Below are 12,674 nucleotides of genomic sequence, written 5' to 3'. Positions count from 1 at the left end.
AAAGGAAGCAGATCATTCATGATCTAATTGAATGGTGGAAGAGGCTGGAGGGTGAATGGCCGACTCCTGTTTTTATACTCCTATTGCCAGACAAGGTCAAATAGCCTCCCAACACCCTCTGTCTAGTTTAATATGTGAAGAATGGCCATGTGGGAGAGTTACTGGAGACACAACTGTGCAAAATTGCAGTGAAAGAAAGCTTCACAGCTGAGATGCTTCAATGTTTTAATTACTCCAATTAACCAATTATCATCACCTTTGGGAGAGAATTTTTTGTTGAAAAATGTAATCACTGATTGTCAAAATAATGTGAAAACGAAAAACACAAAGCATTGGACTGTGGTGATAAGTAGCACAGAGAGAGAGAGAGAGCAAAAGTGAGCAAGTGAAAGAGAGAGAGAACTATACTGAGGGAGCAGGTGATGAGACACAGATAGAAACGAGAGGGGACAGATTAACAGAGCGTCAGATAGAGTGAGGCAGTGAGAGAGCAACATGTAGGCAGAAAACAGGACTGAGAGCAAGAAACAGTGAGAAGTATGCAATACAGATGCCATAATTTTGTTGCAAATGTCAACATTTACTTAGTGGATAGTGCTGTCACCTTTGACTCAGAAGGTTTCAAACTTGGGCCAGATCTTTTGCCATCTTCTTGCCATCCAAGGAGTCGGTTGTGAACACACCATCACTGATACTGGCGTCCCAGCAGGCATTTAATGTTCCAATAAGTGTTAATTGGCTGGAGGCGGGACTTCCACCCTTCACTCAGGAGGAAGTCCCGCCTCAGAGAGCTGCCAGCCAATCTGATTGGCCAGTAGCTTTCGAGCCCCAGCAGCGCCAGAAGCTGCAGTGGACAGGACTGGGACTGCAAGTGGTACCCAGAGCCTAAGTCCAGGACCAGGGAAGTTTTCGGGGTCTCAGGGCAGGGAGTGGAGGTGAGGGGGGTGGGCAGAGGGGGCTTGGGGTTTTGGTGGAGTGGCCGGGCTGGGAGGAAACACCCAAAGGGGCCAGACCTTTTGTTGGAGGGTAGGGGGTGGGGGTCATGGTGTTAAAAGGAAACCATTGATGTATGTGCCCCTCCCCCCTTCCTGCCCAAGACCTGTGCAAATAAATTGGATATTTGAAAAAGAGGACAATACAGCAGCATGCAGGAACTGTGGAGCAGTGAAACTAGTCTTGTATGCTCTGGTAAAGAGCTGGCATGGATACAAAGGGCTGAATAGTCTCCTTTTTTGATGTAAATTTTCTATTGTGTAGATGTGGAGACAAGCGTTGTTGGTGATGAATGAAATTGAGGTCCAAAACTCTGACAGGTGATTGAACGGGATGTGAAAACTGTAAATTGTTTGAAAGAATCACCGGGGTGGAGCCATTGACAAGACACTGAATTTTACAGTGGGCTAAAAGGACCACAATTTTGGTCTTCCTATCGTTGAAACGATAGAAGCTGAGCCTCATCCAAGACGTGAAGTGGACCTGTATTCTCACAGTCAGAGGTAACACAGGGGGAACAAGGAAAATGGTCAACAGAATGGATCCAACAGGCCGAATGGCTTCCTTATGTGTCATAACCAATTCTAATTATTTGATAATGGGTGTAGTTGGTATACAACTGAAAGTTTACTCCAAGCTTGTGGCTGATAGTGTCAAGGGGCAGCATGTAAATAAGGATGAGAAGGAAACCAAGCATAGATTATGATGTATGTCAAAGGCAATGGCGCAGGAGAAGGCTTGGTGTTGATGCACTGTCTACATTCAAATAGAAAAGCAGGAGGAAGATGTCATGGTTAGGCATGGTTATCAAATTCTGCAGGTAAGTCAAGGAGGAAAGATAACGACAAGGCAAAGGATAGCTAAGGCTGCTTTGATGCTCCGAGAAATCGGTGTGGTTGGTGTTTGGAGAGATTGGCATTGAGATGAGTGATGATAACATGTGCAGGGGCCTCAGAGAGAAAAGTGAGTCTGGAGATGAGCTATCTTATGGCGGGGGAGGAAGAGTGGGTCGAGGATTTGTTGAAAATTAGTGTAAAATAAAATGAGGCATGGTGTAAAATGGCCTGTCAACTCACTATCACCCAGTAACATGCCATTGTCAAAGACCAATTTCACCTGCTATTAAGTTTCATATAGGCCAGCAGTGAATTTTTCAAATAGTTGCAGTAACTAACAGTACCATCAAAGTATACACATTGGGCAAAATCTTGTGGAGGTGACAGGGTGTAGCGGTGAGCAGCAAAGATGACTAGATATCAAGCATCTAAGACATGAACAGAAGTTAAGGAATCCCTCTTTGCACATAAGGAGACTTCAAGGTTGCAGAATAAAAATTCCCAAACGAAGGGATGAGTTTGGATGCAGAGAAATTGTTCATTGTGGTTAAACAGTTCAAATCCCAGGGGACAGGAGATGAAAAAAAAATGAAGCATATAGGAAGAATGAAAGGAATTCAGTGAGAATTTTTATCCATCAAAAGGCTAATAGAGTTGTAGAAGAATTTACCAGGAAAGCGTAATGAAGCAGACAGTACAAATGGGTCAAGAGATAATTAGATGTAATCCGGAGAGGGAAGAGACTGAGAGATACGGTGAGGAAAAGAGTAGGTAGAACTGATTTTTCAGAAAGGAATAGAGTTGTTGGAGGTGAAAGTTGCTTTGAGCATAGAGCAGAATCAGGGAAGAGCAAAACAAAAGACTGTTTGGAAATTAAAATCAGACAGTGTAAAAGAAGGCTGGTGACGTGATATTGTCCATTTTGCACTATCATTCAAGGTGAATTTTAACCCCCCAAGTCCTTCCCGGAAAATTCCTGTGTCCTTCAGACTGTCCCACCTCAGAGATTACTGATTACTCCATTAAAGCATGTGCAAAACACCAACGCAGAAATTGGCAGCTAGTGAAATTTAAACTCAGTTAATAAATCTGGAAGATAAAGCTAGTTTCAGTAATGGTGACCATGACAACCATCATTGATTGTTGTAAAAACTCAGCTGGTTCACTAATGTCCATCAGGGAAGGAAATCTGCCACCCTTACCCAGTCTAGCTTCCGTGTGACTCCAGGGCCATAGCAATGAGGTTGACTCTTAGCTGCCCTCTGAAGTAGCCTAGCAAGCCACTCAGTTCAAGGGCAATTAGGGATGGGCAAAAATGCTGACCTTGCCAGCGACACCCTCAGCCCAAAAAAAGAATAAAGGTATAAAAAACTGCCATTTTTAAAAAAAAGCATGAGGTGCCTACCAAACCGCTCAGGCACCTTACATTAGCCCGTAGACATTTTCTCCCACTAAGTATATTTTCCAATTAGGAAATGGCTGTGGCCCTGACTGCAATGGTGAGATGCTGTGTGACTTGTTCCACTTGCTTGACTTTGAATCAAGTCAAAGGAGAGAGCTCGTTGGCCGTGGATTTTTAATTTAAAACGTTTTACTCTTAGTGAAGCTACAGGTTTTAGAAAATTATTTTATGGCTGAGTGGGATCTGTTTCAAGGGCACGTTTAAACGTTGGCAATCTCCCTGGGGCTCTCTGTCGCTCCAGTTAGAGAGGAGACCCTCCAATCCCCTTCAAGGTACTCAACTGCACAGTGGCTGCTGGCAGCCTGACAACAAACAAATTAGATTTTTTTTTTTGAAAACCAGCTGAAAGAATTGTTTTATCGGTTGACTTCATTGTTAAGCCGGTCACCCTCTAATCAGTTTTAGTGATAAAGAAATCAAACATTTGACAGAAAGAAATGTGATGTGGATTATCAGATTAGATGCTCTGCAGCTGTAGGTTCCTGTGAAATGAGATCCAATAAACCAATAGGAAGCTGTTTATGCTATGAATTTATTTTCCCTCATTTTCATCCTTTGTTTCCTGAAGATCGTGATTTAAGCCACCCTCGGCTGCCAAGGTCCTAAACTCGGGAATTTGCAACCTAAATTCCTCCATCTCTCTCTTTCTCTCCTCCTTTAAGATGTGGCTTAAAACCTATCTCTGGGTTCAAGTCCCTCTCCAGTGACTTCAGCGCAATAATCAAGGCAGTGCCGAGGAAATGCTGCACTGTCAGAGGTACAGACTTTCGGAGGAGCCATTAAAGCAAGGCCACATCTGCCCTTACGGATAGGCATAAAAAATTCCATGTCCACTATTTTGGAGAAGAGGACACAAGTTATCCTCAGTGTCCTGGCCAACACCTATCCCCCGCTTAAGATCACAAAAACAGATGAACAGTTCATTATCACATTGCTCATTGTCGGAGCCTGCTGTGTGTAAATTGACTGCCACATTTCTTACATTACAACTAGCACTACACTTCAAAAGTATTTTGTTAGCTGTAAAATACTTCTGGATGTCCTACGGTCCTGAAAGGTGCTATATAAATGCAAGCTTTTCTTTATTTAGCTGTCCTGATATCTCCTTATGTGGCTTGGTGTTCCTGCTATGTTAAAAGATGCTGTCGAAATACAATACAAGATTTTTGTCTGTTTCCATAGAAAACTGTTGTGGTGACGATGGAAATTAGCGCGCCCTGGATTTTCACTTGTCCGTTTTTTCCTTCCCTCCAGATAACTCGGTCAGTATCTTGGCGAGGCACAGTGGATTCAGCAGGCAGAAACAGGATGTTTACTTCCTGCCCATCATAATCTCAGACAGTGGGAGCCCGCCAATGAGCAGCACCAACACGCTCACCATCCGGGTCTGTGGCTGCAGCACCGACGGGAGCGTCCAGTCCTGCAATGTGGAAGCTTTCGTCCTGCCCATTGGGTTAAGCATGGGGGCTTTAATAGCAATATTAGCTTGCATTATCCTCCTCCTGGGTATGTATGAATTTGAAGCATGCCATATACATGCGAACAGTGGTATTGGAGTTATCAGCTACAGGACGGTGATAGCACACTCACCTCTGAGTTTGGAGGTCATACTCCAATCGAGACTGACACTTCAGTGCAGCACTGAGGGAGTGCTGCGCTGTCAGAGGCGCCACCTTTCAAATGTGACATCAAACACCTGCCCCCTCAGGTTGACATAAAAGATCCTATGCCACTATTTCAAAGAAACATAGGGGAGTTGACGTTAGGCTCCAGGTCATTTTTTTTTATCTCAACCAATAGCACTAAGGCAGAAGACTTAGTCATTATCTCATTGCTGTTTGTGGGTGCTCCAATGTAAAATATGGGCTTCCGGGATTCCTACATTGCAACAATTAACTAAACTTCACTGGCTGTAAAGGGCTTTGGGATATCATGAATTCCTGACAGGTGTCAAATAAATGCAAGTCTTTCCTTTCTTTTTTCTTAAATCTAGTGATCCTGCTCGCTCAGTGGGAAATGTCATTTGATGGCAATTAAAGTCACCTCCTCCTTCAACTTTCCTACAATCACCCATTAATTTATGCGTCGTTGGCAGTGTGAGCCAATTTCTTGCTCTTTGGTATATCAAACAAATTAACTGCTGCTTTGTTGATCAAAGCCATCACTTGGATCTCTGTTGCTGCAATAATGACAAGCATCACTGCCCAATTTCACGGCACAGATGCACTTCTCACAGTGTAGGGTCTTCACTAGCTTGAATATGGCTATCCTGCATTCCACATTATGTCAGCAACTGGCCATCCATCAGGCAGGTAGGATGTGTCAGGGAATGAAGCCCTGTTAAAATTTCAGTGTGACAACAGATTCAAATTTGAATTCTCTATGTATGCCATGTTGCCATAGGGCCATGCATTGAAACCAAACATAAGGTAACAATTTATACATCTGCTTTGGAGTGACAATCAGAATGAGAGCAATTGATTCTGAGAGCAAAAGCCTACCAAGTTACTAGTGTTCAGATGTGATCCTGGACAGTGAGCACCAACATTCTGTTTGGCCTTGGGGTGAAAACCAAGCCCAATCTTGTCTTCAGCTCGCGTCCAGGCACCAAGCACTTTCCAGCTGAGGTTAAAGTGGGAACCATGGATGATGTTTCCTTTCTCTCACTAGCCCAGGAACACTCAAGCCAGTTGTGGTGCCCTTATCACCACTGTAGTTGAGATCAGGTAACACAGACTTGGGGTCATTTCAGGACTTTCTGATCTATATCTTCCAGTTCCATATTTCCTTTATGGAAACTCTTATTGTGTGTGTTCATCGTACTTTATCACTGCACTAAAACATATTTGCAAAGAATGGCAAGACAACATTAAACGAGAGACAAGAGAGTGTTAGCTGTGGCTCAGCTGGTAACAATCTTGCCTCTGAATTTCAAGGTTCCAGGTTCAACACATATTCCAAGACTTGACAAATCAAGGCTGACACTCCAGTAGCCCTCTAAGGCAGTGTTGCACCATCAGAGGTACCACCTTTTGGATAGATGTTAAATTGAGGCGACATCTGCCTCTTGGGTGGATGTAAAAGTTCTCATGGCACCATTTCATTCATTCATGAGATGTGGGTGTTGTTGGCTAGACCAGAAGCTATTGCTCATCCTTAATTGCCCTTGAGGAGGTGCTGGTGAGCTGCCTTCTTGAACCGCTGCAGCCCATGTGGCGTAGATACACCCACAGCGCTGTCAGAAAGGGAGTTCCATGCATCTGCTGTCCTTCTCCTTTTTGGGGGTGGAGATTGTGAGAACGGAAGGTGCTGACAAAGGAGCCTTGGTGAGTTCTTGCAGTGCATCTTGTAGATGGCACTCACTGCATTGGCTGTAGAGGTAGTGAATATTGAAGGTGGTGGATGGGGTGCCAATCAAATGGGCTGCTTTACCCTGGGTATGTAGAACTTATTTAATTGTGTTGGAGCTGATTTTATGATCCCCAGCTGATGTCACCACAGGACAAGCCTGATCCCAGGGTCGAACCCAGCTTGATAGATCCTAACTTTTATTTGTTTGTTTCGATACGTGGAGAGGGGCTACTGAACAGAGTCAGCTATTTAACTTTCAACAAAAGCATAAATCATTTATTAAACAGGAAAAGATGAACTATATTACAATACTCTTTCACCCACAACTATACCTTTACAAATATATACAAATTTGTACGGATAACACAAGTTACAAAAGCTATCTTATACTCCAATGTTCACAGTAAGTACAGTCCATGTAAATCACTTGGCGACCTGTGTCAGGCACACCACACTCTGAAACCAAGCAACAGACACCTCCTCAACCAGATACTATGGATCTCTCATCAGCTCCCCCCAGACACTTGTCACACCATGAGCCAACCAGTCTCACTGAACTCCGTCTTTCACATGAGGGTTTCAAATCTCTACTTTCCAAGAACGCATCTTGGAATCTTCTCCCAAGCCGACAGTGTCTTTCAGCTGTTTTCTGCAAAGGTTCACCTCCAGGGCTTTGAACTTTCCGCCAGATGTTCCTCTCTCCTGGACCACATGCATTCAAGCTTTCTTCCATGTGCTCTCTCTCACTGTCTCAGCCGTCAACAGTACATCACTGCTTCCCATGCCCATAGCAAAGAGTTACAGAACTTCAGCTGTCCTTTTGGATCTTCTGACTTCCCACAAGCCTTTATCTCTTTAAGCTTGAAGCTTGGAGCCTTTCTCTGCTCCTCAATCTTAACTTCACTTAACAGGACCTTTTCTGGGTTCCTGTCCTTCCTTTGACTAGAAGGTCTTCTTAGGACTTTCTCCTGTTCCGCTCCCCTGGATTTGGGGACTTTCTTCTTTAGCTTGGGATGTGCTATCTGAACCATTTGCTCCAGTCTCTCTCCGGCAGCTGCTTTCAACCATCTTTAGCTGAGGACTGGCTATCTGCCCCTCCTAGGTACAGAAGCTGCCTTCTTAACAGCTGAAAAAACTGAAATAAACTCAAAAACTGCTGTTTCTAGTTTCTTCTGTGTGTGTCTGGACCCCTATTGCTAGGCAAATGCCCAGTTTTTCTACTCTTGTGTTTGCTTAACTTACCTTACAGTTGTAAACTCTCATTAGAAATGCAGGCACCTTTTAAAGCGAAACTAAAACTCAACTTGACCTTTTCCTAACGCAGAGGTACAGAAATACAAATCAAAATTAAACATTAAAGCTAAAACTCATTCTTAACGCCCGGAAATACCAATGTAACTTACTTAAACAATCTCTATTTCCTAATGCTGCACTCATCCAGGCAAGTGGGGAGTATTCTACCACACTCCTTACTTGTGCCTCGTGCATGGTGGACAGGTTTTGGGGAGTCAGGAGGTGAGTTACTCGCAGGATTCCTAGCCTCTGACCTGATTTTGAAAAAATCGGGGGAGTTATACCTAGTGTCCTTGCCGATATTTATCCCTCAGTCAATAAGACAAGCAGATTATCTAGTTGTTTGTCACATTGCTGTTGTGAGAGCTTGCTGTGCACATTTTGGCTGTCACGTTCCCCACATTACAACCGCGACTAACTTCAAAAGTACTTCATTGGCTGCAAAGGGCTTTGAGACATCCAGTGGTCCATAAAATGTAAGTGTTTCTCTTTTTTTAGAGTAGGGTGTAATATTTTTGCCCATTGCAGAATTTGAATCATAAAATAAACAATACAGCTACAAAAAATTAACAACACTGATTCATTTAATACACTTTCAATAACTGCTCTTTCCCAGTTAGACAACCAAGCGATCCTTCAGTTCAGTGGGTGTATGTGAGAACCAGTTGTGATACTTTGCCATTGAGACTAGATGGTTCCAAGTACAAACCCTGAACAATGCAGAGTTACCTGATCCTGGATCCATGATTAGAATGTTCCTGATTGTTGCAAAGTGTGCACAGTTGGACAGTGGGAAAGAACGAGATTGAGTTGAGTTGCTGTGCATACTGTGGTCAAACATACTGCCGACCCTAATACAAAAATCAAAATACAACAGACCCTGGCAATCTGAAATAATAAACACAAAGTTCTGCAAATGCTCAGCAGGCCAGGCAGCATCTGTGGAGAGAAACCAAGTTGAGGTTTCATGTCAATGGCCTTTCACCTGAATCCACTGCCAACCCTTATTGTCCAGGTTCCTTTATGGGAAAATGGACAAGGTAGCTGAGGAGCTGCCAAAATCCATGGAACCACAACATGGAAAAATAAAAGACTACGATCCATTATAAGAACTTGCAGTCCATCTGGTTTGTTTCACAACAATTGCATCCTATTTGGCTCACTCACTCAAAATCCATCCAATTATTCTTTAAGCTGACGCATTTTATCTGCTTCCATTGCCCACCTGGGCAGTTCATTCTCACCGAGCATCTCCAGGAGAGGGGGGAGTGAAAAGGAAACAGAGAATTAATTTATGGGGGGTGGGGGGGTGGGGGGAATGAAAACAAAAGGGAAACAACAATTCAATTAGTGTGCTACATTCTTGGATTAATTGCTGTGTTCTGCTTTGTTCACAGTGATTGTGGTACTCTTTGTAACTTTAAGAAGACACAAGAATGAGCCTCTTATTATCAAGGATGATGAAGATGTGAGGGAAAACATCATTCGCTACGATGATGAAGGGGGTGGAGAAGAGGACACTGAAGCATTTGATATTGCCACTTTACAAAATCCAGATGGATTCAATGGATTCCTGCCTCGGAAGGACATCAAACCTGATCTGCAGTACGTACCCAGGCAAGGCCTCCCTCCTGTCCCTAACGGAGTTGACGTGGATGAATTTATTAACGTAAGGCTTCATGATGCCGACATCGATCCGACTGCCCCTCCCTACGATTCCATCCAGATCTATGGCTATGAAGGAAGAGGATCAATAGCTGGCTCACTGAGCTCACTAGAAACAACATCAACAGATTCGGAGCAGAACTTTGACTACCTCAAGGAGTGGGGCCCACGGTTTAAAAAACTCGGGGATATGTACGCAGTTGGAGAGAGTGACAGAGAAACTTGACTCCCATTTGGAATTAACAAGTGTCCAACATTTTAAAGAACAGTGGTGTATAATTATAGGGTTGCCAATTATTAACAATGGATAAGCTGGCCAGTCTTTTAGATGCAGTCAACATTAGCTCCTTTCATCCTTGAAGTCCAGCTTATTGTAATATTGAACTAAAAAAAAAATGCAGATTGTATGAGTGTTTTACTCTTGTGGAGTGTGGATTATGTGGATTGTTTAGGCAGGTTTTGGTTTCCTGGTTCTTGTATAGACTATCATTCAAGCGGAGGACACGCTGGGATCTTACAGTGCTTCCTACATGGTTCCGTACTGTGGTTTTTTTCTCTGATTGCAGACCAAGATCTTGCCGAGCCAACGTGAAGCAATATCAATGTCTTTTTCACGGAACTGATGAAAGTAACCAAAGGAAATGAAGGGGATAGCTGTGACAGGACATCATAAAGCTTTGAAACCAATACCAGCTCCTTCCCCCTGCAGTAATATTAGCTGAGGTGTAATCGAGTGTTTCTTTGTGATTGGTGGTCACACAAGTAGACACAGTGTACTCTAACAGAGTGCCCTTAGGCTCCATAATATGACCATGGTCCATATCCATTCCAGTCCAAAGCGTGCATCTAAAAGTAGGCGGCAAGTAACAACAGCAGAAGCAAAACATCAACTCAGGTAGGGGATTCGAGGATTATTACACACACACACACACACAAACACACACACAGATAAACACACACACACACACACAGACGTACACACATACACACAGACACAGACACACACATACACACAGACACAGACACACACAAAACAATCAAATCTTTCTTGGGACTTTAAAAAAAATCTTTCATGTTATGTACAAATATTAATAAAATACCTGAGACACTCTTGATGAGAACTTGCTAGAAGAGCAGATGATTTGAAACGTTTGGCAATGCTCATTTTAGGTTGTGTACAGTACTTGCATGCACAGGTCTACTGGCCCATTGTCAGTGAGCCAAGTACAAGAGCTGGAATGGAACTGAGATCATGTGAATATTTGAATTCCAAATCTTTAGATACACGCTCATTACACAGTACAGTAGCGGTGTCAAACATGTGCTTATTGTGCTTCACTGTGTAATTTGAACAAAAAAAAAAGAAAATGGTTTAAAAAATGTTTTTTGTTATGTATATATAAATTTACTGTTTACTTTTGTGGCTTTTTCTTTTTGAAAAATGTACTTTGGCTATACACGATAGCTCTTGCACACAAATTTGATGATAACAGCACTGAAAGCTACGTGCATTGCCAATTTTTAATGGGAAATATTACATTTCAGAGTAGATATTGTATATTACAATAGTCTTACGCACACAAAAAAGAGCCCTTATTAATTTTATACGTTGCTTTAATGCTATTTACTTGTATGTTTCAATTATTTTACTCCATGTATTGTACATCAGAGGAACCCCTGTATTGTTTCCTACTTTGTGAAATATATTTTTATAAATATTGCAGATTATGTCTCTATTTGTTTTGCCAGTAAAGCCTCTGGTTAATTGTTACCAGCTTCCCCATTGCTTCAGGTGACCAGTATTTTACAGAGAAAAGGGCTTTTCTGGATTAGTTAGTCTAGGTAAAAGCAAGCGTGTTCTCTGTTAGATATTTATCCCTTCCTTCTTGCCAGCCTTCAAACGCCCTCAAACACAAGCTTTGTTGTCTTCTGATATTTTCTCCGTCATACTGTGATTATTTATCCTTTCTACTTCCCTCTCAACTTTAAAATGATAAAACATCCACTGCACAGGAACATTATCAAACAAAACTGAACACCAAGTCCTGTAAGGAAATATTAGGCCAGGTGACGGGAGGTAGGTCCTCAGGAGGAGGAGGAGGAGAGCAGAGAGGTGAAGGGAGGGACCGAGCTGGGGTCCGAGGCAGTTGCAGGCAATGGTGGGCGATTAACATTGGGAATTAGCTAGCCGCTCATGAAGAAGTGCAGATATCTTGGATGGGCGCAGGGTTGGAGAAGGTTCCAGGGACAGAGAGGAGTGAGGCCATGGAGGGATTTGTAAACAAGGAAGGGGATTTTTAAATTGAGGTGTTACCAAACTGGGGGAAACATTGTAAGACAGAGAACACAGAATTGACCAGTGAATGAGATTCGGTGTGAACTATTCCATTACTCAATCTTACGCACACTTCTGGAGTTTTCCTAACAAAAAAAAAACAATTAAATTAAAGAAACTGTCTTGCTCAGTGAATAATGTGAGTATAATGTGCAGGTATTATCGATCAAATGTGTTCACTACACACTTGTCTTTCCACTTGTCAACTCTCTTGCTCGCCAACCCTCCCTCTCTCCTGCTCGCCGCATCCCTTCTCGAACATCCCACTTGCTGCCCCTCTTGCTGCCCTTCCTCCCTTTTGCCACCCTTCTCCTGAGCCCGCGCTCACAGAAAGCATTCATGAGAGGCAAGTGGCAAGCGAAGGGGGTGGGTCTCCGAGTGGGAGGGAACGGGTGACCGAGGAGAGGTGGCAGGCTGAATCTTGTGCCCGTGTCCCTCCATGACAGGTTTGGTGGCAGGAGACATTTGATCAAGTGGGAGAGTGGTGAGTGGGGACCCTGCCGCTTTCCCTCTTCCACCCCGATGAGGTCTGGGGCAGGAAGGCTTGTGGATGGCCTTCCCGTTCTGCTGCCTATTAAGGCCACTTAAGGGCCTCATCCTGCCACAACTGGTATTAACCCAGTAGCAGCCAGGGGGATGCATGTGGGGTGCGTGACCAGCAAACCCTGTTGCTTGCGGGCTCCCAGGGAACAGCCCCTTGTTCAGTGGCACTCAGTGCCTGATTGAAGAACCCAGCATC

At 43.5% G+C, this 12,674-nt stretch overlaps 1 protein-coding gene across 2 annotated transcripts in view; it reads left to right on the top strand.

The window, feature by feature from the left end:
• Positions 1–11,316, top strand: part of LOC144682225 (cadherin-8-like) — a 266,245-nt gene extending 254,929 nt beyond the window's left edge. For both annotated transcript variants that reach the window (XM_078544648.1, XM_078544647.1), the window contains exons 11-12: positions 4,546–4,797; positions 9,333–11,316. In XM_078544648.1, the coding sequence (XP_078400774.1) occupies positions 4,546–4,797; positions 9,333–9,826 (746 nt within the window). In that variant the 3' untranslated portion in view covers positions 9,827–11,316. The remainder of the gene's footprint in view (positions 1–4,545; positions 4,798–9,332) is intronic.
• The last annotated feature ends 1,358 nt before the right edge of the window (positions 11,317–12,674 follow it).

This window comes from Cetorhinus maximus, chromosome 6 (genome assembly GCF_964194155.1).
Source record: "Cetorhinus maximus chromosome 6, sCetMax3.hap1.1, whole genome shotgun sequence".
Classification (NCBI taxonomy): Eukaryota; Metazoa; Chordata; class Chondrichthyes; order Lamniformes; family Cetorhinidae; genus Cetorhinus; species Cetorhinus maximus.
Note: the sequence above shows the minus strand (reverse complement) of the source record. Positions and strands in the feature narration are given on the sequence as shown.